Raw genomic sequence first — 27786 nt, forward strand, 5'->3', positions numbered from 1 at the left:
AAATCTTGGTTTATAAGAACCTTAGCCAAGAATGAAAAATAGGTAGACCCAGTATCTAAAACTATTATTAAGTAAGAAATCAACAGGTTGAGTTTGAACTCATGTTTTAAATTGGCTGACTTGTGTATAAGCAACAGGCACATTTAATATGAAGCCACTGGACGCCTGCAGGTATTCTACACCAGCGCTTGTAGAGGGCAGCAAGGCAGTTTGAGGCCACATTGAATGCTAATTTCTGGGAAGCTAGGCATACTATAGAACTTGATTAATTTCCTGAAAGCATTTTTCTCTAAAATCATAACCTTTCCTGGCAGCTTGGACAGAATGCTACCATCCTTCTGAAGTTCGAATTGCGGGACAATCTTATCAATGAATTTCTCTCTAGGATTATTATGAACAGGAACACTGTTGCAGCTAAGAGATCGCGCAGTCTTTTTCTTATCATGAGTAGACCAGTATCGATACTTAAAGGACATTGGCCTATGTTTGCTAGCCACTGGAACACTCTCGGGGAAGCAGTCATCAAAGGGATCCAAGTCAGCTTCAGATATCTGCTCAACCCAGTCTTTAGGGTTAAAACCTCCATGTTTGGGCTGCACAGTGATCTCCGGGTCAACTTCCATGGTTGTTTCTCTGTGTAACTGGGGGCAATCACTGGGGATGGCACCGTGATGTCGATTGGTGACATTTATTGCAGCTTCTCTAATAAGGTTCCAGTCACGCTGAATGTCTTCCCTAGTGGTAAACTGAGAGGTGACAGTGAAGCGAATAATAAACTTGTCATTGATTGTGGCTGGTACAAGGAACATATTTCCTGATTTGGTAAGTTCTGCTAGTACTTGTTCTGTCAGAACATTTGGGCCCTGTATTACAGACAAAAAAATTAAGTTAGTCCAGGCCTATCATCATTGTCATCATTGTCAAGTCCTCAAAAAAACACTAAAAGCACCGATTTTCTTACCTTAAGGCGGAAGACAACCAGGCCGAGATGTCGCTTAGCAGGAACTTCAAACAGCTGGTCAACTTTCACCAAAGATTCAAAGTATTTGGCCATTTCAGTTCCCTGAAATCATGAATACAAATTTATAAATCAAACTGGAAATTACACAAACATTTTGTTGCCTATAGATGCCAGCTACATCTATCAATAGTTTGGAGTTTGAATTAAAAAAAAAGGAATTTAGCAGACACAAAAACATTAATTTAAATATATTTTTCAATAGCCAAATAGCCATTCATCAATTGGATTGTACCAAATGCCTTTTCAATTGTACTAATTACCTTGTAAAAATAGTGACATCTTCATTGTGCTGTACGTAACCTGTGCAGAGAGCAGAACTGTGGGAGGGACCCAGAAGCCCCACCCACTACAGGCTGCCTGCAGAGAACTACAGAAGGGGTGGAGACAAGGTCAGTCTCCCTGCACAGAGAGGACAGCAGTGACTGGCTTTTATTAAACTTAATGTCAAAAGAGAACACAGAAGACCACCTGGTCAGATGGTTTGACATTTACCCACACACAGGGTGGGAGTGTAAGTATACCTCTGAATTATATGCATCATCAGCCATCAGATCAAACAGAACTCGGCTGGTTAAATTAGCAAACAAAAAAGAAAAATTAATGACCTGTTCCGACTTACTACATAGCACCGTTCTGACATATACAATATACTCTGCTGAAATTTTGGATTGAGACTAAAAAAGGGGGGGAATTGTGACCTGAAAACAGGCAAATCAATGAATCCATAACGTCCAGCGGGATGCCTCCTGGGAGTAAATACAGCTGCAGGTGGTAGTTTCAGCCGACCAGCAGTGGGAAACAGTGTGTCTCTGATCCAAGATGAAGAGCCATGCTGTCAGGACCAGCATGGAATACAGTTGGCTGTGAAATTGGCCTAACACGTTTTATATTACCAGGCATCTGGTAAGTATTTACCCCTTGGGGGGTTACCACTTTTCCCCTTCACAAGGTGTGGTGGTCGGCATATGCATGTGTGCAAACTGAAGGACTGTCACAAAGAGGACTTATCTACAGTTATACTTATGCACTCTTATTTATTACTTCATGCTTATTGCAATATTCTGGGACCTTTTTTGATGCGCTACATTTTGAATTTTTCTTTGTATGGGAAAATGTACTGTTTTTTATATTTTATTTACTATTAATGTCTGCTTGCATCATATTAATTTTATTAATTTATTCACTGCTATACTGTAAGTGTGGAAGCGGTATTTTAGTGGCGCTGTGGTAGGAATTTTCTTTCTTTTTTTGGCCGTTTATGTTGGACAATTCCTTTGTTTTACAAAAATAGATACCATAGACAAGGTTCAATCAAAAGAGGGAAGGAGGAGAAAGAAGATTAAAAAAGGGAAGGAAAAGGAAGCAAAAAAGGAAAAAGACGAAATGAAAGAAGATATGTGGTATTTCACTCATATTAATGAGTAATGTTCCATTCATGGCTAAGACCCCTCAGAATTCCGGTGTCAAGTCTGAAAATCCAGTATACTTCTCCTTTACAGAGAAGGGAAAACTGATTCCACCTTCTTTTGGGGCAGTCTGTCCTCTCAATAATTTGGACTTTAAAAAACTGTAAATCAGAGGTGTGACACAGTACAAAATGTTTTGCTACGTTGGTGTCTTTGCGAGTATTTATGTTTGAAATGTGGTATGGTCTCGTATTGTGTCACATTGACATCATGTTGTAATACCAACATGTTGTCTGTTACATAGGGTACATGTAATAACATAGACCATATATCTGGTTTCACTGACTGTGGAAACATCACACTGAGCATCACGCATATTGGGTTCTGTGCCTCTCCACTCTTCATCCAGACTCTGGGACCTTGATTTCCAAATGAGATGCAACATTTTCCACAGTCTTTGGGGAGCCATGTCGTCTGCTGGTGTTGGTCCACTGTGTTTTATCAAGTCCAAAATCAGCGCAGCCCTCTACCAGGAAATTCTAGAGCACTTCATGCTTCCCTCTGCTGAACAGCTTTATGGAAATGCTGATTTCATTTTCCAGCAGGACTTGGCAACTGCCCACACTGCCAAAAGTACCAATACCTGGTTTAATGTTCATGGTATCACTGTGCTTGATTGGCCAGCAAACTCACCTGACCTAAACCCCATAGAGAATCTGTGGGGTATTTGCAAGAGGTAGATGAGAGACACTAGACCCAACAATGCAGATGAGCTGAAAGCCGCTATCAAAGAACCCTGGGCTTCCATAACACCTCAGCATTGCCACAGGCTGATCACTTCCACTGCCAAGCTACATTAATGCAGTAATTCATGCAAAAGGAGCCCCAGGCAAGTATTAAGTGCATACTATACTGTACATGGACATACTTTTCAGTATGCCAATATTTCTGTATTAAATCCTTTTTTTATTTTTTATTGGTCTTATGTAATATTCAAACTTTCTAAATTTTACTACATTTTGGGTTTTCACTAGCTGTAAGCCATAATCATTCAAATTAAAAGAAATAAATGCTTGAAATATATCACTATATCACCTGTAATGGCATAAAGTACAGTTTATAGAACAGTTTTGTTTTAATCTGGCACCATCTTGTGGTGATTTGTGAAATTACAATGGAATGAACACAATTCGCAATTTGTGTTAGAGTTTGGGTTGATAGTTTGCTTGAAGAGGTTTTGCAAACAACCCATAGGCATGCAAAGCAGGTAAAACGACAGGTCAGAAGGAGGTCAACTACAAGCCAAATACACCTGTTAATGTGTTCTGAATGATCTCATATTTTTGCCTTTAAAATAACAAACATGTCATACTCAGGGCCGGCCCTACCATGGGTCCCACTGGGTCCATTGGACCCAAGCATCACTTTAAGAGGGGCGGAAAATTGACGCCCAAGAAGCAGTAGCATACCATTCATGCCACTGACAGCTCCCTCTACAGTGGGAAGAATAGGGGAGAGAACTAGCCCAGGCCACCCAGAACAAGTAGGGGCCTGCTCGGTCCTGTCAAATGTCCAGGTACCAGAGCTGGCAGTAGAGAGGGACACGGGGGGCTGAGAGACCCTGAGACTCCTAGAGTGGGAATCCACAGAGGACAGTCCGGTCTCACTAGATGAGTGAACCCCGGGGTGGCGGGCAGTGGCGGCCCGTGCATAGCGGGCGCCAGGGCGCCGCCCCCCTACCCCTAAAAAAAAGAAAAAACAAAAGAAAAAAAAAATGACAGCGAACAAATAAAGTTTTTTGTAAAAAAAAAATTGGGTTCGCCGGCCTTTGCAATGGAAGTGGTGGCTAGGGGGGGGGGGGGTTACGTCCCAGAAGAGGCGCCGATCGGCAGCCTTCTGGGGGCGTAACCCGATCGCAAGTCCTTGTGATTGGACACCCCCACTTTTGGATATCCTGGCTGTGATTGGTCCAGTCTCCAGCCTGGACCAATCATCATCCAGGACATCCGATCCCTGACGCCACAATGGGGGCGGTGTCGGTGCGTGAGTCAGTCACTCACCGTCACCGCCGCTCGGAGGACGAGGGAGAAGCCGCTCTCCTTCCCGCCGCCGCAGAGAGGACGGAGTGGATCGAGGAGGGAAGAACCCGCCGCCGCCGCCGCCAGGTAAGTGCATTAAATTGAAGGGAGCACGCACGCTGCACTCTGCATTGATTGGGGGACAATGCTGTGGCACTCTGCATTTATTGGGGTACATTGCTGTGGCACTCTGCATTTATTGGGGGACAATGCTGTGGCACTCTGCATTTATTGGGGTACATTGCTGTGGCACTCTGCATTTATTGGGGGACAATGCTGTGGGCACTCTGCATTTATTGGGGGACAATGCTGTGGGCACTCTGCATTGATTGGGGGACAATGCTGTGGGCACTCTGCATTTATTGGGGTACAATGCTGTGGCGCTCTGCATTTATTGGGATACAATGCTGTGGCACTCTGCAATCATTGGGGTACAATGCTGTGGGCACTCTGCATTTATTGGGGTACAATGCTGTGGCGCTCTGCAATCATTGGGGTACAATGCTGTGGCACTCTGCAATAATTGGGGTACAATTCTGTGGCACTCTGCAATCGTTGGGGTACAATTCTGTGGCGCTCTGCATTTATTGGGGTACAATTCTGAGGCGCTCTGTATTTATTGGGGTACAATGCTGAGGCGCTCTGTATTTATTGGGGTACAATGCTGTGGCGCTCTGCATTTATTGGGGTACAATGCTGTGGGCACTCTGCAATCATTGGGGTACAATTCTGTGGCACTCTGCAATCATTGGGGTACAATTCTGTGGCGCTCTGCATTTATTGGGGTACAATGCTGAGGCGCTCTGCATTTATTGGGGTACAATGCTGTGGGCACTCTGCATTTATTGGGGTACAATGCTGTGGGCACTCTGCATTTATTGGGGTACAATGCTGTGGCGCTCTGCATTTATTGGGATACAATGCTGTGGCACTTTGCATTTATTGGGATACAATGCTGTGGCACTCTGCAATCATTGGGGTACAATGCTGTGGGCACTCTGCATTTATTGGGGTACAATGCTGTGGCACTCTGCAATCATTGGGGTACAATTCTGTGGCACTCTGCAATCATTGGGGTACAATGCTGAGGCGCTCTGCATTTATTGGGGTACAATGCTGTGGGCACTCTGCATTTATTGGGTTACAATGCTGTGGGCACTCTGCAATCATTGGGGTACAATGCTGTGGGCACTCTGCAATCATTGGGGTACAATGCTGTGGGCACTCTGCAATCATTGGGGTACAATGCTGTGGCACTCTGCAATCATTGGGGTACAATGCTGTGGCACTCTGCAATCATTGGGGTACAATTCTGTGGCACTCTGCAATCATTGGGGGACAATGCTGTGGCACTCTGCAATCATTGGGGGACAATGCTGTGGCACTCTGCAGTGATTGGGGACAATGCTGTGGCGCTCTGAATTGAAAGGGGCATGCACGCTGAACTCTGCATTGTGAGGGCACAGCACAGTGTTTATTGCATTGAAGGGGGCACAGCACAGTGTTCATTGCATTGAAGGGGGCACAGCACAGTGTTCATTGCATTGAAGGGGGCATAGCACAGTGTTTATTGCATTGAAGGGGGCACAGCACAGTGTTCATTGCATTGAAGGGGGCACAGCACAGTGTTCATTGCATTGAAGGGGGCACAGCACAGTGTTCATTGCATTGAAGGGGGCACAGCTTCAAAGTCACGCAATTTTTTCACTGCGTTTTTTGGCGCGAAGCAATACCTATTACATTTTTCTTTTTGCGCCCCCCCAAAAATTTTGAGCACCAGCCGCCACTGGTGGTGGGCAGAGGATCGGTGAGCTGTAGAGGGCTGGGAGCTAGCACCATCAGTGCCAGTGGCTTTCAGGGAACCGGCAGCCCTCTCTTCCCTGTCAGAAGCCTAGGAAGGGCTAGGGCTCAGCTTGGATGGCGGGCAGGTGCGTCTCCTTGCCCGGGAAGTTGTGGGCCAACCCGGCAGAACCGCATCGGATGGAACGCAAATCAGTTGACCCGATAGTAAAGAGGGAGGAGCTGGAGAAGATTGCAGATGCTGTGTGAGAAGACCACATCTTCTATTAGGTGTCTGTGGAGCGAAGGAACCCGAGAGACAACGTTTGCAGGGGAAAAGGAGTGGAAACTGACGGAAAGTAAGTGTCACTAATCCTAGCACCCAGCACTGCCACTGAACCCAATCCCCACCACCACAGCTGGCACTGATGCCACATGATCCCCCCCAGCACTGCCCTTGATCTCATACCATCCTCCACCACTGTCACTGATCCCATCAACCCCCCAGCACTGCCACTGATCACAGTGATGATCTGTGATGGGGGGGCTCTGACGAGGGAACCCTGTTATGGGGGGATCTGTGATGGAGAGGGATCTGTGATGGGGGTATCTGTGATGGAGAGGGGTTTGTGATGGAGAGGGGTCTGTGATGGGGGGGATCTGTGTTGGAATAGTCTGTGATCGGGGGGTATCTGTGATGAGGGGAGTCTATTATGGAAAGGGGAGGGGGAATCTGTGATGGGATGGTCCCTGATGGGGGGGATCTGTGATGGGATGGTCTCTGATGGGGGGGGGATCTGTGATGGGATGGTCTGTGATGAGGGGAGTCTATGATATGGAGTTTGTGGTATGGAATTGAACATAATTATATGTCATATAATTTTGCATATAGACAAAGTGATGTTGCATGTAAATCTGACTTCCTGATCAATTTAATTTTAGTTTTAATTATCATGACATAAAATAATGGATGTGGGGGCATTTTGATGGGCATGTTTTTTTTTGGAGGGGTGGCTGCATTTGATTCTTGGACCCAGGCAGCACAATGTCTTGGGCCACAGAGCAGCCCCAAACCTCCTCTTCTTTGGTCTTTCACCAGCACACCTGTCTGTCCAATCCCCCCTCCCCCAGGAAATTTTCTCATAGCAAGCCTCTTGCTATGGAGGTATCATGCTTAATCCTGAGCCTCGCTATCTGTGTCTATTGACACTCATCACTGGCTATGATGGACAGGGAACTGGCTGTGAGGGAGGAACTACATGCAGAAGGTTTTTTACCTTAAAGCAGAAAAAATAAGGTATAAAACCATCTGCCTTTAGGACCACTTTCACCACTTGCCTATCAGGCACTATTACCCCTTTCCTGCTCAGGCCAATTTTCAGCTTTCAGTGCTGTCACACTTTAAAGGCAATTGCGCGGTCATGCAACATTGTATTAATATGACATTTTTATCACTTTTTTTTGAGACAGATAGAGATTTCCTTTGGTGGTGTTTTATTACCACTAGGATTTTTGTTTTTTGCTAAACACATTAAAAAATGTTTTTCCTAGTTTCTGTTATAAAATTTTGCAAATAAGATTTTTTTCTTCTTCACTGATGTGCGCTGATGAGGCTGCACTGATTGGCAATGATAGGCTGCACTGATGGTCACAGAGTGCACCTGATGCACCCGCAGGAGGTGCCCAGGGGGCAGGGTTCTGGAAGGACATCTATTGACGCCCTCCCAGATTGGGATGACTGTACTGCAGCCATCTTTCAACTATAGCACAGTCGGCAAGTGGTCAATGCCCTTGACACAAGCCCAAAATCCATCCACACAGGCCCTCACAAATATTATTTATAGGTATAATAACTAGCACCATCTCTCCCAGAACATGGTTTGGTCTGTGTTTGAAAAACATTGTTATTTTTTTTCTGAGAACTTATTGGTTTTAAATTCCTAGTTCACTTCTGTATATCTTTATATATCATGAAATGTCTATTCTATGGGAGGATTCGAATTGGTTTTTTTTTCTGCATTGTATTGGCTGACAAATAGACTGATACAAGCACAGACCAGTAGGATACTCATACTCACATGTCTGATGTGTGCCTGAAGATTCTTTATTCCAAAGGAACGAATCACAAACCAGAGCTTTAGGGAGCGGAAGCGTCGACTCAGAGGAATCTGCCAATGCTCCAGTGTCAAAGAATAAAAAAAGAGTTGAGCTTTTTTGACTTTAAACAAAATATGTCAAAACTACTGAAATGTTGTCTGTTTGTTACTAATAGTGATTGATGCAAAGTGAAACTTTGATGTTGGCATAAAACATTATGTAGCTGACAGTTTACAAGCACCTCACTGGTTGCCTTGGGCTCTTCATTTTCAAGTGCTTTGTCTAAACATGCCATAGTATGACTGACGTGTCATTAACTGACAACGTTAACTCAGAATATTTCAAACATTCAGCTGACAAGGATTATGTGGTATATCTAGTACTCAAATCTACCACTTACAATGACCATTCTAATACCAAATAATCTATTGCTTTAAAAATAGATAAATTGACTTCTTCTGCCAAAACAATCTTCATTAGAGGCGTAACTAGAACCTTCAGGGCCCCGATGCAGGAAACCATGAAGGGCCTCCCGAACCCCAGGCCGGGGCCCTTCCCTTCAAGCCTAGGGCCCTGATCCTGGGGCCCTTTACTCTCATTGCGGGACCCTTTCACAAGTTCTGCAGTGGGCCCCCTTCCTGCCATCTTGGGGCCTCCCCACAGTGGTGGAATGCCAGGGCCCGGTCATAAGTGGGACCTTTGCAATCCTGGAAGTTCACCCACTGGTGTCAGTAGTTTTTATCTTTTGGTATTTTAATTGTATTATTTGTTATCATTTTATTTAATTTTTTTTTCAATTTCACTGACTATGACTCTGTCTATTCAGAAAAGGAAGGAACTGGTAAATTACATATTTACCGACCCCTACCCCGTTCTCTCTTGTGACACATCCCCTGCATCAGCCGGCAGGAGAGGGAAGGGAGCACAGTGGGGGGGGGGGGGGTTGCAGCACAGTAGGGGGTGCAGTGGAGCACACAGGGGCCCAGAGACAGCAGAGCACAAGTGAACTGGATAGGAGGAGTGGCGGGAGCAGCTTACAGAGGAACCAATCTCCTCAATTTTCCTCCTGCAGCTACAGGAGGAAAAAGGAGGACAGTGATGTCTCTACATGCTGCACCCCCCCCCCCCTCCTATCCAGGTGTACAGGGGAGCCACACAGGCCCCCTGGAGCACGGGGCCGGGTTGCAATTGCAACCTCTGCAACCCCTGTAGTTACGCCCCTGATCTTAATCTGTTTGGTAACAGGATTGAGAACTGCACATTTGCTTAGACCTACCAGTCCTAACACAGATAGCACCTATAAAGGTAATGCAATGGTTAGCACTTGACAGCTAGCATTGTGTAAAATGAAAATCTGACACTGGTTGCTGAAATATAAAATCACATTTGAAAATCTGTATGCCTGATTAAGGTAGGGTTGCCACTAGTGGCGGCCCGTCCATTAGGGGTGCAGGGGTGCCGCCCCCCCCATCCATGCATCCGGCCTCCTAATCTACATGCAGGGCACCGGACGCATGGATTCCAATAGGGTTTTTTTTATTTTTTATTAAGCACGTGATTACAGCCAGAGGCTCTAATAGGCTTCAAAAAAGGGTCCCTGAGCCCACCCAGTTGTGTGACAATAGCGAATGAATATTCACTATTATCACACTGATTCTCCTCCCAGCCAATCAGGAAGCAGGTCCTAAAAGCCGTTTCTGGACTGGCCGAAAGAAGAAGCTATGCTATTAGCCAAGGAGGAGGGAGCAGATGCAGGGGAAGCTGCCGCCACTGCCGGGGGAAGCCGCCGCCACTGCCTGCCCTGCACGTCAGTCCAGGGTGAGTGAGCTGGGGGGGGGGGGTGGTATGGTGTGCGGGCTTGAGCTGGTGTGGTCCGGGGGGGTATGGTGTGGTCCGTCTGACGCCCCCCCGAACCATGGAGGGCCAGCCGCCATTGGTTGCCATCTCTTACCTTTAAACCAGGACACACATTAATTACAGAGGTTCTATGGCTTATTAAGGTGGTAACTAAACTCACTTAGTGCTTTATCTGCATTATATTAGCCTCAGAACGTGTGGAATTATTATGTGTCCTGGTTTATTGGGATGAGGTGGCAGCCCTAGATTAACCACCGGATTTGCCCCCTTAATGACCGGTCCATTTTTTGCGATTCGGCACTGCGTTATTTTAAAGGAAAATTGCGAGGTCGTGTGACACTGTACCCAAATAAAATTGATGTCCTTTTTTCCCCCAGAAATAGAGCTTTCTTTTAGTGGTATTTGATCACCTGTGCAATTTTTATTTTTTGCGCTATATAAAAAAAGAGCAACAATCCTTTTAGGCCAATTAGTATTCTGCTACATATTTTTGGTAAAAAAAAAATCGCAATAAGCGTATTTTGATTGGTTTGCGCAAAAGTTATCGAGTCTACAAACTAGGGGAAAGATTTATGTAATTTTTGTTTATTATTTTTTTTTTTTTACTAGTAATTCCCATGATCTGCGATTTTTAGCAGGACTGCGACATTGCGGCAGACAGATCAGACACCTAGCTGACATTTATGAAACTTTTGGGGGTACCAGTGACATTACTACAGTAATCAGTGCTAAAAATATACACTGTTACTGTAATAATGACTCTGGCAGGGAAGGGGTTAACCTAGTGGGTGACCAAGGTGTTAAATGTAAGCCTAGGGGCGTGTTTCTAACTGTATGGGGGTTGGGCTTTTGAAATGATCACAGAAACCTGTGATGCTATATAGAAGGATCACAAGCTCTCTGTGATCATTCCAGAGAGAAGAACGGTCAGCTGTGTTTACAATAGCTGACCGTCCTTCTCTCTCAGCGGGGAGCGATCGCGGGTGGCCGGTGGCAATCGCCGAGTTTGTGCAGTGCTTTACAATATACAGGGAGACAGTACCATTACAATAAAATAAAATACAAGTGGGTTAAAAGGGTCCTGCTCAAAAGAGCTTACAATCTAATAGGGAAAAAATGCTTACCATGAAATCAGTTGCAGCTCCACTATTGGCATGTCGGAGGTAGATGGGGTCAACGCTGAAGGTTTGCTGCAACTTATATTTATCTCTCACCCTGCCAGAATAAAGGAGATATCAGTGGATGTCTGCCTAAGCAAAGGGTTAAAATCTGTGTCACCCTAAAGCCATTTAATCTTGCTTTAGAGGGCAGTTGAATGAGCGTCCATCTACCATCAGTACACTATGTCTGAAGAGCCATACTCCGCTGTCAAGTGTGCATGACAGATTAGGAAGTGGTGGGGACTGGAAAGGATGAAGCTGGTGTTGGCTTATCAGAGGATACCAGCGCAATCGTTTGTCCCCTTAGCTTATCATAGCCAATCTAATGACACTCTCCCTTCCCCCCCTCCACAGCCACAATCACACAAATTCACCCAACTCCTATGCTAGTAGAAAGATCTTTATTCTTCCACCTAATGTTTGGAGGCGGTTTTATACTGTTTTGCCTATACAATAAAATAATAAAATATGGCCTGATGCACCCCGTGGCACACGTTCATCCCTAAATAACAAATACAATTGCAACGGTTTGCCCATGGGACTTTAAATGAGATGCGACACGCCCGATGATGAGATATAAAATGCAAGTTTATTGGTACATACAATGTCAACAAGTAAGCATGGACAAGTACCGTATTGTCAAACAGGTTTGTGATGTTATACATAGTATATTCTATTTTCATAGTCAAGTACAGTATTCCATAGAACAATCCATGGTAGGTATGAAAATGCATCCTGGTAGTCCGACGCATTTCATGAACAACCGTTCACTTCCTCAGGGGTTGATGCAATACAGAAATTAAATCTGTTGAAAAAGAAATCGCATGCTCATGTTCCATTGGCTGCCACTGCCATTGGCTGCTGCTGGGAATGTCTATCCCGGGAGCTGTGGGCCTTCAGTGGCTCCATGGTGATTGTTAAAATACATGCAACCTCTTCCCAGAGCATTGCTTCACTATGCCATCATCGTAGATGCCACACTATGATTGTTTGTGCTTGCATATGGCCCTGTTTGTCCTGCCAGGCCCTTGTGGATCCCAGGCCCACAGCTCCCAGATAGACATTCCCAGTGGCAGCTCATGGAACATGAGCATGCGATTTCTTTTTCAACAGATTTAATTTATGGATCACATCAACCCCTGAGGAAGTGAACGGTTGTTCATAAAACGCGTTGGACTACCAGGAGGCATTTTCATACCTACCATGGATTGTTCTATGGAGTAATGTACTTGACTATGAATATATAGATTACTATGTCTAACATCGTAAATCTGTTTGACAATACGGTACTTGTCCGTGTTTACTTGTTGACATAATATGTACCACTAAACTTGCATTTTATATCTCATCACTGCGTGTGTCGCACCTCATTTAAAGTCCCAAGGGCAAATCGTTGCAACTTTCATTGCTTATACAATAAAAGCAGAATGACACTAGGCAGAATTACATAAAAGATATTCCTCACTGCCATCTACCCTATATTACCAAAAGTATTGGGACGTCTGCCTTTACACGCACGCAAACTTTAATAGCATCCCAGTCTTAGTCTGTAGGGTTCAATATTGAGTTGACCCACCCTTTGCAGCTATAACAGCTTCAACTCTTCTGGGAAGGCTGTCCACAAGGTTTAGAAGTGTGCCTTTGGGAATGTTTGACCATTCTTCCAGAAAAGCATTTGTGAGGTCAGGCACTGATGTTGGAGAGAAGGCCTGGCTCATAGTCTCTGCTCTAATTCATCCCAAAGGTGTTCTATCGGGTGTTCTATCTATCCCAAAACGTACTCATCAATGTCTTTATGGACCTTGTTTGTGCACTGGTGCGCAGTCATGTTGGAACAGGAAGGGGCCATCCCCAAACTGTTCCCACAAAGTTGGAAGAATGAAATTGTCCAAAATGCCTTGTTATGCTGATGCCTTAAGAGTTCCCTTCACTGGGACTAAGGAGACAAGCCCAACCCCTGAAAAACAACCCCACACCATAACCCCCCTTGAACAAATGATTTGCACAAATGCACAAAGCATTGGCGCCACAGTGTGTAGGAAGAGCAGCTCTGGAGGGAGGCAGCTGCTACTTATCATCTGTACAGGCATGAGAATGAATGAGGAGTGCAATGAAGAAGCTGTATAGGTGGGGTTGAGTGAGGAGCAGGCTCTTTTTTTTTCTTTGCAGAGCTCTATCTAATTTTGCAGAGGCATTTACAAGTCAATTGTTTATCTGAACTGCCTGACTGACGTACACCAGTAATATCAGTGACTGCATGTTACCACCCCACAGTCCACCAGAAACCCTGCATAGTCACCAGGAACCCCACACAGCAACCAGAGACCCCACGTAGCCACCAGAGACCCCACGTAGCCACCAGAGACCCCACAAAGCCACCAGAGACCCCACAAAGCCACCAGAGACTACACAGCCACCAGAGACCCCGCATAGCAACCAGAGACCCCGCATAGCAACCAGAGACCCCGCATAGCCACCAGAGACCCCAAATAGCCACTTGAGAAGGAAGAAGCGGGTTAAATTTAAATTGGTGGGGTGATTTTAGTCTTGCCTAGTGCAGCATACTGACTGTCCATACATAAATTAACCATCAGACCCTCAGATAACATTCTTTCCACCCAACATGTACATACAATTAATTATGCTTGTGAACAATCTACCCTTGAGGAAATGTTTCTGTTCATATCTGTCTTACCAAAAAGCCAATAAATCTGTCCAGTTACTAATGACGCCCATGGTCAATCAGTATGATCAATTACTGTATACGCTGTCCAAAGGGATCTAATCACACAGTACTGCTAAAAAAAAAAATTTAATTCACCAATAATATCTGCATGAGCATAGCAGGCATAGGACAACATGAGGACCTCACAGTTCCATTTCACAGAATAACACAGAATTTCACAGAATAACATTGTCTACAGCAGGGGCTAATACATGAAAACTAGTCACCAATCAGAATTCTTATTCATTTTTCCCATATTATGCAAAGCCTTATTTGTTGCTGCTGGCTACTACTCCAATAATGTAAACTAATCAAGCTTCAGTTTCTTGAAAGGTATTAGGAGAACATGATATATCTTGATTTTTTACTTTTGTAGTACATGAAACTCACCAGAAAGCAGTGCAATCAAAATGAACCATCATCCACTTTGATGGATTGAATGTAAAAGAATCAGCGAAGTCCACTCCATTGAACAGAGACCTGAACTCAGGACAGAGAAAGGCAGTGCCGGCGTATGCAGCATCAATGTGAAGCCACAGTCCTTCCTTGGTACCTGGTCAGTAATAATATACAAGTGAGTTAGAGGTAAACAAAGGTACATATGCATTTGCTGTTTATGCTGTAGAAACATCAATGGTTAATTAACATTAACAGCAAAGTAACTTACAGACTGGCCCCAACTCTGCAAGGTTATCAAAAGCACACACACCGGTTGTACCCAACGTTGCACAAACCTGTATTAAAACAATTATAGGATGTTAGTTTTGCTTTTTTAGGAAATACCACGGGTCTGTTTAGTACAAATCAGATGATCTCTCGTTTAGCACAGGATTTTAAACAGTTTTTGTAATGTTCACAAGCACTGTCCATACAATAGTTGACGGCCAACTTCAACAATTTTGGCCAAGCAGGTGCCAAGCCCCTATATACCTGATGTCAAAGGAACCATATTTAATTAATTAAACACACATCAAGTGGCCAGATTTTACATTGGCTTTGTTCTGCTTTCAAACAACATCAGAGGGAACTGATAAATCAACCTACAATTTTAAAGTAACTGAAATATACTTTTTTTGTACTACCTGTCTGTGTGGAAAAGTCTCTCCCAATGAATTTGGTAGGATATAAAAAGTAGATAATAAAATTATATATTAATATCTGTTTTTGCATAAATGAGGGTAATGATGGAAATTATTGTACTGCAGGAGGTGACAGCAATATTCCTTTTTCTGAATTTTTGCAGAACATTTAGTAACAGAGCAGCTCTTGCTTGGGACTCCATTATCACTTGATGGATTTTAATGCATTCTGCTACATTGTTTTATGCAGGTAAACTGCATGGACGCAAGAATTTGCATTTCTATTTGATTTTGCTGTTTGCTGCTTTTTTGGTGGACTGCCCCACATTCTGCCATTCAAATTACTTGAAAAGGTGTCCTGCAGAAATGTAATGCTTTTGAAAATGCATTGTACTGTCATGTTATTGTATACATGTCCAACCACATCTAATAGGAATGAGCCCTTAACAACATGGACCATATGGGAGTCAAAATAGTATAGTACAAGATTAGGGTCCTCCTTGGTACTGTGGTCAAAAAAGCAGCTGAAGGCCTAAATTTATGGCAATGTTTCATCTGTAATAACAGGCTGTTGTTGAATGTGATTGGTTGTGATCTGGACAAATGCAACTGAAGATCCACTTGTTGCCATAGTGTGTGTGGCCAAATTACCCATAGTTTACCTCATTTTTGGGTGTGAGAGTTCAAGATCAAGAATATTGCATTAAATCAATATTGGGCAGATGATCATACAAAAATTAAAGATGCTTAAAAATGTATTTCCTCTTTAAAAACCTAATGATTTTCCTGTAAATCACTTGCTCTGATTATAAATGCTATGCATGGTAGATTTTACAAAGATGTCATGGTATCCCCTTTATACATTCAGTCACCTTAACAACCAAGAGACACCTATGTAGACCACTTTCTATAGAAGAGATTAAAGAGACTCACAAAGACAGGAACAAGTCCACGTTTTCGATCTTCTTCCACTGCAGCCTGCAAAGTCTCTCCGCGAAGAGAGAAGTTTTCATCTACTGGCAGGAACCGAACTTTTACCAGAGAAATTAAGCCAGCTTTTTCCACTGAAGAATGAGCCTGAGAAAGCAACCAACAAGTTATTTGGTGAAATCATAGCCATACTGTTAAGGCAGATTTTAAGCCCAAAAAGTTTTATTTTAGGTTTTGGATATGCCTGGGAAGAGATGAATCTTTTGCTGCCATTGCACCTTTCAAATAGGGGACAAACTGTAAATGCTTTTGCACCACTACACACTATTCTATTAACCAAGCCATACAGAAAGAGTCAGACAGTCCTGGATGATTTAAAATAGGCAGAGGCATCACCATTTGCCTTGTACATCTATGGCCACCCTTAAGCCTACCATGCACAGCTAAGGTTTAGTTTGATTACCACTGAACTGGCCAAATTTCAAGACATGGTTGGACCTGTTAGCACCGCCGGGCTCAACAAAATCAATTTTTCAATCAACTTTTGTTGAAGGAGCCAGGTGGAAAGTTGTTGGCCAAACAGTAACTGCATGCAATCAAATGCTATCATTGTTTGTGTATTCTGACAGGCACAGATGTCAACTGTCAGAATACAATAGCTGGCAGGGGAGATTTATCCATGTTACCCCACAGGCTGAAAAAAATAATTTTAAAAGTGTAAAGTGTATGGCTAGCCTTAGAATTGTGCAACATCTTACCATTGCTAATGTATGTAATGGAAACTAGTTCTCACTTTGGTCAGATAAAAAAACCCTGATGAGTGCTTAGGGATCATCCCCTTTATTTTTAGCATACAAATGTCCTGAAAATACTATTCAGCTTTTCATATTAAACATTAGGGTAGAGTTATGCTGCACAGTGAGCAGCTGACATGCAGACTGTCACTAGTACCCTGTATGACTGAATGTATTCTCTGTAATATCAATTAAGGTTCCCATTTATTAAGGTCATGGTAGAGTTAGTATTAGGCCGTCAACTGGACTTGTTCTGTAAAGTTGAAGACTTTTTTTATAGCTTACTAAGCCACTTCTTCCATTCTGGTGAAAGTTGGAGACATAGCCTAACATTCATATCCACACAGGTAGCATAGTCATCTTAATCCAATCAACTTGGGTTATGTCAAGATCCATGTTGATTGTCCAAGAACAGGATGGAAGGTGTGAAAAATATTTGACATCTCCCATTAACATCTGCTTTCATACATCCCATGGTGATTGGATCAAGGTTACTATGCTACCTAATTAAATATAAATGCTGGAGTAGGTTACTGACACTCACTAAAAGAGAAGAAGAGGCTTGGTAAGCTATAAAAATGTCTTTACATTACAGAACAAGTCCAGTTGAATGTGACTAACTACTATAAGCGATTCTCTGTAATACCGGTTTAGGTTAATTATAGCTGCCTTAAGAGTGGTTAAGTGACAGGTACACTTTAAACACAAGCGAATACAGAGGTAGCTGTAGTCATCATTGTTAATGACCGTTCCTTGCCTGTGCTTTTTCTGGCATTCTGATAGACAACTTTGACAAGAGTTGGCAGCAATGCAGTAACAAATGACAAAGTAGCAGTAAACAAGTGAAAGTATGCAAAGTGCATATTCTAGTTTACTGCAGTCGGGTCATTTAGAATATTTATGATTGTTTGTTACTGCCTATCTTTACTCTTTGACCTGCTGTATTGCAAAAGTCATGCCTGAATCTCAATTTTATAAATAGGTCTACACAGGTTAATCTGAATGTTAAGAAACAATTGATTAGACCCTTATATGAACTTTCACATGATGTGTATATCTGGTATTCAGTACATGTCGAATGATCTCCCATTTATGGTCTATGAGACAGATAAATTAAATGTTGGATTATGCCTATTAATCTTTATTTTATCAGATATGAGATAAAAAGAATAGCTGGGGAAAATACCACCCATCTTAACTAGTGATATGAAAACAGGTTTTGATGCTGTCTGCTGATAGTTTTGTTCTGTGTAATGAGCTCTACCTATGTATGGTGGACTTTATTCCAGAGATACAGCAGGCTGTTAGGGAACCCATATGGAACTGTCTTGGCAACCTTTGTAGATTTAACATGTTACCTGATTAGATGCATAAGCAATGAGTCGGGAGTTCAGGCTTGAGTCATCAGAATCGGGCTCAGAGATTTTCATTTGCATGATTTTATCCTTTCTGGCAGCCAATAAAGCTATCAGTGTTGATTCACTTACAGTGCTCTAAAAATGAAAAGAATTGTTTTAGTATAAAAGAAAACAGATGTGGCATTACAGAATACAGAACACATTTAGGGACTGTATTGATGTTTTAAATGGGTTTTCTTTGAACGGGTTTAGCATTTCCAAGTCAATGGAAAACTTGGCATGGTCAAAACTTGTTTGAAGTAGGTAAAATGCAGGTCAAAATAAGATCAACTGCAGGACAAATGTCAAATTCTGAATGATCTCAGAAGAGTCTCAAATGGATGTCAAAGTGATGCCATCAACACAAGCCCAAAGCCCACTGACACAGGCCATTATTCATAGGGCCATGTGACGGTACTCACCGTCATTGGGAGTGAAAGACAGATACTTAATGGACACTGAGAATATGGTTTGGATAACTTCAAATGGGAGAGTAATATTTATCAACAATATCTCTCAAGAAATATGAAGATTTGATCCCACTTTACACTGTGAGACCTATAGCCTAATGCCATGAAGTCTGTGACTCCTAAATACTCAAAGCGATGCTTTAGATATGTATTCCATGTACTTCAATGTAGGAGACGGACAGACTGTCACTGGCAGGCTTTCCCTATTGTCTATCTATTGAGGTGTGATGTGGATTGTGTTAAGTCTGTCTGTTCCATTGTTAAATGTTAATGACCTCACATTGTTTCTGTCCAGATGGCTAGATAATTACTTCAGGTTAATTATATTTCTGTATACAATTTCATCTGCATATGAAAATATAATCAGGCAATCCCTGACCTGTGTGTGGTAATCTGATTAAGAGGGTGAGGGGGGTCCATGCTGTATATAAATTCTGTGTGACTGTTCAATAAACTGAGATTCCAGTACAAGTTAAGATGTCCGCTAGCTTTGTATGTAGAGCGGCTGGGAAAATCTGGTATCTATGTTCATGACTGGGAGGAAGCCGTATACAGTGTGGGTTGAAGTTCCGTTACAGGCCACATCTTCCAAAATATGTATTAAGTATCTGGTGGGTTGAATCAGTTGCCGGCTTCTTCCATAACTTTCTGTGAGATTTCCCTACAACGATGGGTGTCTCTGCTTCTTCCCACAAGGCCATAACATAGCTGTCATTATCTATTGACTATACTGCATCATGAAGAATCCATTGGTAGAATGTGAGTCCATCATTTAGACTGTAATAGCTATGGCAATCGGAAATTCTGGAGTCTCCAAGAAATATAGAAAATCAAGATGGGATTCAGGTAGTCAACAATATACACAAAAGTGGTATTTCCTTCATTTGCCTTGTTATATACAGTTAGGAGTTTATTTATATTGGGGATCAGACACTGTCTGCATTTTACTTGAGTCATTCATAAAATACAATTTGGTTGTGTGGTGCCTGCAGTGTCCACTGGAGTGTTGGATAGGAGCAGGCCAAACATGAATTTGATAATACTTTTTTCAATTATGAAATGGAATGGTGCTGAGCTTGTTTCAGGGTCCTGAAGAAAGTGAAGCAGAAAGCTCATTGTTAACCCCTTTGCGCCTGAGCCCCCGTTCACACTGGGGCGACCTGTCAGGCGACCTGGTCGCCTGACAGGTCGCCGTAGGTCGCCTTCCATAGAGAAGCTGCGGACCCGTTCTAATAGGAGCGACACAAGTCGCTCCGACTTAGAAAAAGGGTCCGGAGCTTCTTTGGGGCGACCCGGAGCGACCTGCATAGACTTCAATGTTATGAAGTCCGTGCCGGCCGCTCTGAGGTCGCGGTGCGAGCAGCGCGCCGCGACCTATGAGGTCGCCCCGGCAAGTAGCGTCGCCCCAGTGTGAACGGGGCCTAAGGGTAAAGCAAATCTAAATGCCTAAGCCCAATTTTGCAACTTTGACATGTGTAAAATACATATCATCACAACTATTTTGTGCATCAAGGTGGATTATACCTTGTTTTTTTCAGGACAAATTGGGGTTTCATTTGGTGGTAAATGGGAATCTCTTGATTTTTTTTTTTTATTATCAAAGAAAAACTGACCCAAAATCGTAAAAAAAAATCTTCTGTTTTTGTTGACTGTTTATTTCTTGCTACTACCATATCCTGCCACCATAGAACAACCCAAAATAAATGCTCCTGCTCCTGACGATAGCAGGGATACTGCATATGTGTATGGTATTTGTTGTTTGTACCTGTAGTGCAGCCCATAAACAATAGTGCGCGATTTGCTTTTTCTTTTTAATCCTACCTAAAACACACCAACACTGATGCTAACTGACACTGATACTAAAATCCTGTCTAAAAAATACTAACCCTGACCTTGACCTTTGATGCCAATCAGAGGCTATTACAGCGATCAGGTGACCTGGAATCAGACATTCCGAGTTCCAATCGATAGAATGGGGCCCAGGGCTCTCGGTGAGACCCCAGTCTCCATGCTGCGCACTCCCAGCACAAAGAGAGATACGCAAATAGCTGGCCCCATAGAAAATGAAGCCCAGTCCAGTGGGGCCATATATTGGCATATGTTTAGCGTGAAGGGAATAGAGGACAACAATGTGCTTTATAAATGTATCATGTTTTTTTTTAAGCAACAGTATAGGTGCTGTAAAACCATACCATTGCTTTAAAAATGATTCCCTTAGATTTATGTACAATTGTGTAACAATGATTTAGATGACCATCACTAATTACATCTCATGTTTCACACAGGACTTGTATAAAGAGTGGTTCATGCAAATTTTTATCTTACTTTTTACATTTTCTGTAAATCTGCTTTATTCTGTATGTGTGGTCCACATAGTTACCACAAGCTGGGAATTTGTATGTTGGCCAGCAATCTACCTATCAATTCCATGAGTTCTAATTATATATCTGCTGTTTGTTGTATTCTAACATGCACTCGCTGGCTAGAAAATATATAAAATATCTAGATTAAAGTAAACATGTTCCATGATGATGTCTGATCATGTAAAAGTACATGTATTTAAATGGAACTTACTTGCAGCACTCCTCCTCCTTTGCTATCTGGATGATGGTGTAGAAAATGGCAAGGAAGTCCCAGCATTTTTGCCAACCAATCCATCACATTCATTTCTAATTCTGTACATGCTGGGCTGGAGGCCTGATCATGGGGTATGGGAAAAAAAGCATTACATATCCCATTGCATTTATTTAATATAAATCCAGCATAAGATTTAAGGCTAAACAACAAGTCATGAATTGTAATGATCCCTCAACTATCTGTAGTTCATTTACTTGTATATATCTGGAAATATATTGATCTGAAATGAGTGTGCCCTATGAGACTGGAACTAGTCTGCAGGCTTCCCATTCCTGCCCCAATTAGTCTCACTTTGGATCATTGCTGGCTCTGAATAATAGGCAAGATAGACTATATATTATAAAGACTGTGCACTTTGCAATTAAATGTTCCCAAGAGCTTAGTGAATGATATGAAGCTCTGCTAACTTCCATCATCCAATCATGTGCAAGCAAAACAATTATATTTTTTTATTTTTCTTACACGTGATTAGGAATTCTTTGCAAACTGAAATTTCACCACATTCACTAAGCTCTGGGAAAAATGCCCTTGCCTTCAGTAAAACAACACCTATTTAAGTACTGAACCCAGAAATAAGATGATTATCACCCAACTTTGTATGTTTGCAGGCACCATGCTACTTCTGCATTCCTGGTCAACAAATCAAAGGGCAGAACCAATGGTTGTGTTAAGCTTTTGTACAATAACTTTCTCTATGTAATAAGCTGACCTATTTTGCGTTTCCTCTTCCTTTTTCTACAGTCATACCCATGCATGTTCTGGGGAAGTGTTCATGTTTATGGAAAGATCTTCACAACAGGGAAATGTGGTACTCCGATCCTGGCTGCACTGAGTGAAGCAGCAATTCTCTATTTTGTATGCTTTATGGTACTTCTGGGGCACCAAGTCGCTACCCTACAACTAATATCAGCAAATTTAAGTGTACATATGCTAATGCAAGTCAGTAAATCACAAACCTGATTTGTTTGTCTTTCACTAGCAGTTGTAGCAATAACAGAAGTAGTATTGAAAGTAATAGTAGTAGTTTGGACCCACAAATCCTCACAATAAAAAATAAAAAAAACAGAAGCCTAAGCACACCCAATGGAATAGCCAGACAAGTTAGTGCATTGACATTAACTTTAAGCCTTTATTTTCCCAGATCATAATAACTAATAGCCGTAGGCTGAAAAAAATCGAGCCAACATTATGTCAGGACAAGCACATCCATTAATGTGAGTTGGTGATGTGGTGGACAGTATAAGTACAACTTACCCATGTAAATCCTAAGCAGTTTATGGCATCTGCTAACATGTCTCCTAATAAGGAAGGCCAAGATGTTAGTGCTGGGAAATAAGCATGCATATGAGGACTCTGCCAATGGACAACCTACATGGACAAATAATGAAGGTTAATCAATAGATGGAACAAAGGAGGGGCCATTTTACAAACAGAAAGACATTGGGGTTGATTTTCTAAAGGTTCAATTTGAAAGGGAAGTTGAACTTTACAAGGAGATTTTTCTCATAGCTTTATGAAGTGAAGTTCTGCTGACTGCTATCAACAAATCATGTTCATGCAAAAATGCTGTTTTTTTTTTCTCACATGTGATTGGGTATTCTTGGCAAAGTGAAATTTCACCACATTTACTAAGCAGCTTCCCTTACAAGTTAACGGCCTTTTTGACTTTAGTAAAACAAACCCAGTGTATGCCTTTTGATTAGAGAGAGTGTATACTGTATTTACCAGGCACATATAGTGATGGACTGGAAATCAGAATACATTTTACAGTCATTCAACTTTTGGGAGTTGTTTGCAGTGATATGCTTGTGCTAACAGAATAGATTATAACATTCTCTTTGAGACAAAATAAACTGTATTTGCCCCACTAATGGAAGGTTGAATAAAATATTTGACAACCCTTAGCAATATAAACTGAGCATATGATGAAGAAAGTGTAAGCAGAGGTATGTCAAAATGATTACTAGATTTAGAGATATAGGCAATCAAAGTTATATAGAAATCATGATTTTTCCTGTAATAAAAATTCAAAACATAGGAACGAAATCACAGGTAACTACAGGCTAAGTTGATTTGAGACTCTTGAAACCCAAGACTAATCTGCTGGATAAGGCTTTAATCATTACTGTGATGACTCACATGAGTTCTGTAAACAATCAGATATCTTTTTCGCACAGAATTGTAATTTTAACAAGTTCTTTCTCACACACAGCTTGGAAATTCTTAGGCCAGCTAAAGACAGAGTGATTTAGTTTGATTCCCCCATCAACACAGACAGTGTTGACAGGGGAATCAAATCCCTCACTCAGAGCCATTGTGTTCTCTCAGTGGGGTGGTGAAAGTCATCCCTGCCGGGAGAAGACTGATTATTGCAAGGATCTATAACAATAATCGCATGTAAAATATGGCAAAGTGGTTGTACCCAAGTTGATTGATTAATCAACTTGGGTACATTCAACCTGCACATACATGGCTCAAATCTCAACCGCTTCCTGCTGAACCGGCTGAGATTCAAACTGTCGATGGCCGGCTTTAGCACTACACATAGAAATGCATTCAACTGCTTATACTATTTATGCTATGTATAAGAATAGCACAAATGTAGACTTTTGAGCAGACTAAATGCAAAGGAGCACCTTGGGCTTTGAAGGGGCCTAAATTACATATCTGTTTGCCAGACTATCACAATTGAGTGCATGACCCCTTTTTGGAAGGTAGGCGCCACAAAGTATTTAATAAAAGCTATAGTGAGCCTTTTGAAGATCTTGATTTTTGTCCAAAATTTGCAGAGAATTATAAAAAAAAAAAAATTTCCACACATTTCTCATATTCACAAGTTGTTTTTAACATATAGTATGGGCATATGCAGAACCACACCCCAGAACCTACTCTGATACTTCTCCTGAGTACTACATAGGTGAGACTTTTTCTCAAATAGTGATCTATACATAAGAGAAATGAAAAGGTAAAAAAAGCAATATGTTCATTGCCAAAATTAGTTGTCAATAAAAAGAAAGTGGATAAAAATAAATAAAAAAACATTTAAATTGGATTATTAATATTGCAGTCAAACTGGAAAACATATGATAATATTAATTTATGGATTTATTTAAAGTTTTACGGGACAGTTGAAACAATTATATCACATGTCATGCTGCATTCCTCTCTCTACTGCATGCAGGGCATCAATTTTGGGGTGTCCCAACGGTTTTGGAAATAGGAATGAGACCTAGAAAGTGTCTCTCATGCAGCTTACTCACTCCTAAAGCCTTGGAGGCTAATAGTCTGTCTGATGGCAATCTTTTAATGTTTTCCAGATATATTGGAAAGCATCCGTTAGTCCTGTAGGTTTGTAAATAGGATATGAATTGATCACGGCCAAATTACATAAATAGATTGTTATAAAGATCAAAAGCACATTAGCGCCTTGATCTACGAGCTCCCATGTAGGGCCTCCCCATCTGGTAATTTAAATCTACCCTTCCCATTGTGCAGAATGTACTCTTAGTTGTAGTGAGTTTTTTTTGTTGTTGTATCTCTTACAGAGTTCAATTGCACTGGCACTATGGCCTCTCTGGACAGTGGTAAGAATATAAACATCCTTTTCATCCTTGCATCATAATTCCAGGAGTTCCAGGCTTTACAGACTTGCTAACTCCACCTTTTCGTATTCACAAAGGTTTGTGAAAAAAAACCTTTTGACGTGGTTGCATTTTACCATAAGCCATAGTATTTTTTTAGAAACAGGTTTCTAAAAAGTGGTACGCTGGAGTAAAAAATTGTCAATGTAGTTCAAAGTTGGGGAATACCCATAAAGGATTTTCAAAGCCATCAGGAACACTAGCATGGACTCTCTGGGACAGTGTTGGTCCACCACTTTCTGGCTGGTGTTGCTGCTCTGCACTGCTGGTGCTATGCATTTTGCTTGAATGGTTCACAATGCTGCAGTTTTGTAGCCTAGTATGTCTGACTGTTTTTGCAGTAATTGCTTTATCTTAAGGAACCCAAACTGACTGTTAACCTATCACAGCTTTCTACTGGTTCAAAGTCAGGATTAGAATTCAGAATCTGAGAAATCTTTACTGCTCTCATACATCATACTAAGGAAATGATATGCCTCCTGTTTTTTTCCCAATTGCGCAGGGGAAACAAATGGACAAATGTAAGAAAAATTAAAATCACTAGACCCTCAGGGACGACACTAAAGCAATATACTTGCCAGGTGCTCAAGCGTGATGTTAAAAAAATGATACTTGCCAAGTAATCAAGCCTGATGCTGAAAAATGTTACTGAACAGAGCTGATGTCAACATGGAAAAAAAAAAATTATTGGCATACAGGACAGACTATATGACTAAATGATTGTCCCGTCGGGTAAACAATTTGAGTAAATGGTTGTCACCAAGGGCAAACTTTTTGGCTAAATGATTGTTACCTGTCTACCAGGTAAGGTATGGTCAGGTAGGCATAGAGATAAACAAGAAATGTACAAAGTCACTGTAAAATCTATTTAAGTTTAGACTGATGATAGGTTAATGTTCTGATAAAGTAAAATACAGCATTATAAAGTTGTGTGAACTTTATATAGTTCATATATTTTCATAACTTTGGGTGTGTTTACTGTTACCCTTTAATATTTTCCATACTTCCATTTCAGCAAATTCCCTGCATTTAGTTGCATTCAACTGATCAGAAATTTTCTTGTGGATTGGAAAGCAAAATCAGAATGGAAAAATATTTAAAAAAAATTTCAACCAATCATACATTATGTCAATGTTTTCTTCAGTAAGGGTATGTAATGTAATTCTTCTAGAAGATTTTTGAATATACATGGTTCTTTATCAATCTACATTACCCCAGGCATGATGATTTCCTCAATGTCCCTGAAAATGTTGTCCCAGCTCTCTGACTCCACCGGGGCACTGTCGGGCAGCAGGGCTCTCATATAACCAGGCTGGACATCTGGGCTTACACGTCTTTCCCTCACAGTGCTGAGATAATGGCAGATGTAATCAACCAACTCTTTACCTAGGCACATGTATAAAATATAGACTTGAAGCAGCTTCCATAACTCATTTTTACTGACTGATAAACATAGATCTTGTATGAGTGACATCTAGGGGAGGATTTACTAAAACTGGTGTGCAAAATCTGGTGCAGTTCTGCATAGAAACCAATCAGCTTCCAGGGTATTTGTCAAAGCTTAACTGAACAAGCTGAAGTTAGAAGCAGATTGGCTACCATGCACAGCTGCACCAGATTCTGAGTGCTCCAGTTTTAGTAAATCTCCCCTCTCATGTCTTTGGAAGAAAAAACGTTGTCATTAAGGACTCCTCCAGTATACATAGCACAGAAGTCCCATATTATATATTCATATTGCTTTTTACAATCTGTAGTGCCTTTTATTTTTTTAGCTTTTTTTTCCCTACTATATATTGCCTTCTGCTGTTAAGAATGCTTCCTATGATTATGTCAAAACATTTGTATATATTCCAGTAAAATGTTAAAAAAAATGTAATGCTCAATGTTTTTAAAGGTTGTATTTAGTATTTGTCAAGTGTTCGGGGCAAATATTATAATAGAACTAATTTGTACTTAGGTTATTAAAAAGACCAAATTACTAGTCCTCTATTAAAATAGTAATTCAAATTACTATTACTCATTATTATTGTTATTAGTGTCTCCTGATTTATAATTTAGTCTGGTATTAATCTATACACATGTTCTTTATATCCTGTGTACACAATACTGTATTACAGCTTAAGCAAATGCCAAGCTTAATAGAGCACAATTAAATAATTAAAAAATCTAATTAAATACTACGAATCTATATACTATGATCCCACATGTTGCTGACTGTGGAAGTAAACCATGGAGTTGTTTGGAAGAAAGATTATTCTCGTAACTGTCATATGGGTTGCATTATTTCATCTTATATTATACTGTGGATCTATCTGTAAAATCCTAAATTATACTATTTTATTTAATTTCCAACCTAATGGACCATGTGGTTATGTTATAAAGTATCAATTATGCTGATGTGGATTCATTTATAGAATTGTGATGTTTTATTATAAGTTATGTTAACAGTGATGCTAATTTTTGTGTAAATATTTTTTTTGTGTGTATCATATAAAATGTGCAAATGTTAAAATAAGCCTGAAATTTAGACAGACGACAGAATTTATAAGGTTATTTCACACGCATGCATGAGGGTCTAAGAGACTTACCTCTCTTTCTGTATTCTTCTGATTCCATTGTGATTGTGTAACAAGATGTGAGAGCCCACTCTTCCCACAGTAGTCTTCCTGAACCTCCCTCTCATAGCTTAAGTTTTATACCCCTGTTATCTCTTAG

At 41.3% G+C, this 27786-nt stretch overlaps 1 protein-coding gene across 1 annotated transcript; it reads right to left on the reverse strand.

Moving 5' to 3' along the window:
- HDC (histidine decarboxylase) lies at window positions 1-27786 on the reverse strand. The gene is made up of 12 exons (XM_082255630.1): window positions 27660-27786; window positions 26285-26457; window positions 22685-22798; window positions 21368-21490; window positions 18285-18419; window positions 16136-16279; window positions 14791-14857; window positions 14514-14676; window positions 11363-11453; window positions 8363-8461; window positions 962-1063; window positions 1-863 (listed from the first exon to the last, which is right to left on the reverse strand). Exons 1-12 carry the CDS (start codon window positions 27685-27687, stop codon window positions 177-179), a joined length of 1926 nt encoding a protein of 641 aa, XP_082111756.1. The 5' UTR covers window positions 27688-27786; the 3' UTR covers window positions 1-176.

Source organism: Pelophylax lessonae (assembly GCF_965119305.1).
Source record: "Pelophylax lessonae genome assembly, chromosome: 4".
Classification (NCBI taxonomy): domain Eukaryota; kingdom Metazoa; phylum Chordata; class Amphibia; order Anura; family Ranidae; genus Pelophylax; species Pelophylax lessonae.

Bases quoted from the DNA above. Each gene is read 5' to 3' on its own strand.
- HDC (XM_082255630.1), bottom strand. From the start codon at position 27,687: ATGGAATCAGAAGAATACAGAAAGAGAG. The intron at 21,491-22,684 runs GTAAGTTGTACT...CCCCATGATCAG, and splicing joins ACTGCTTAGGATTTACATGG to GCCTCCAGCCCAGCATGTAC. The intron at 1,064-8,362 runs GTGAGTATGAGT...TCATGATTTCAG, and splicing joins TTCAGGCACACATCAGACAT to GGAACTGAAATGGCCAAATA.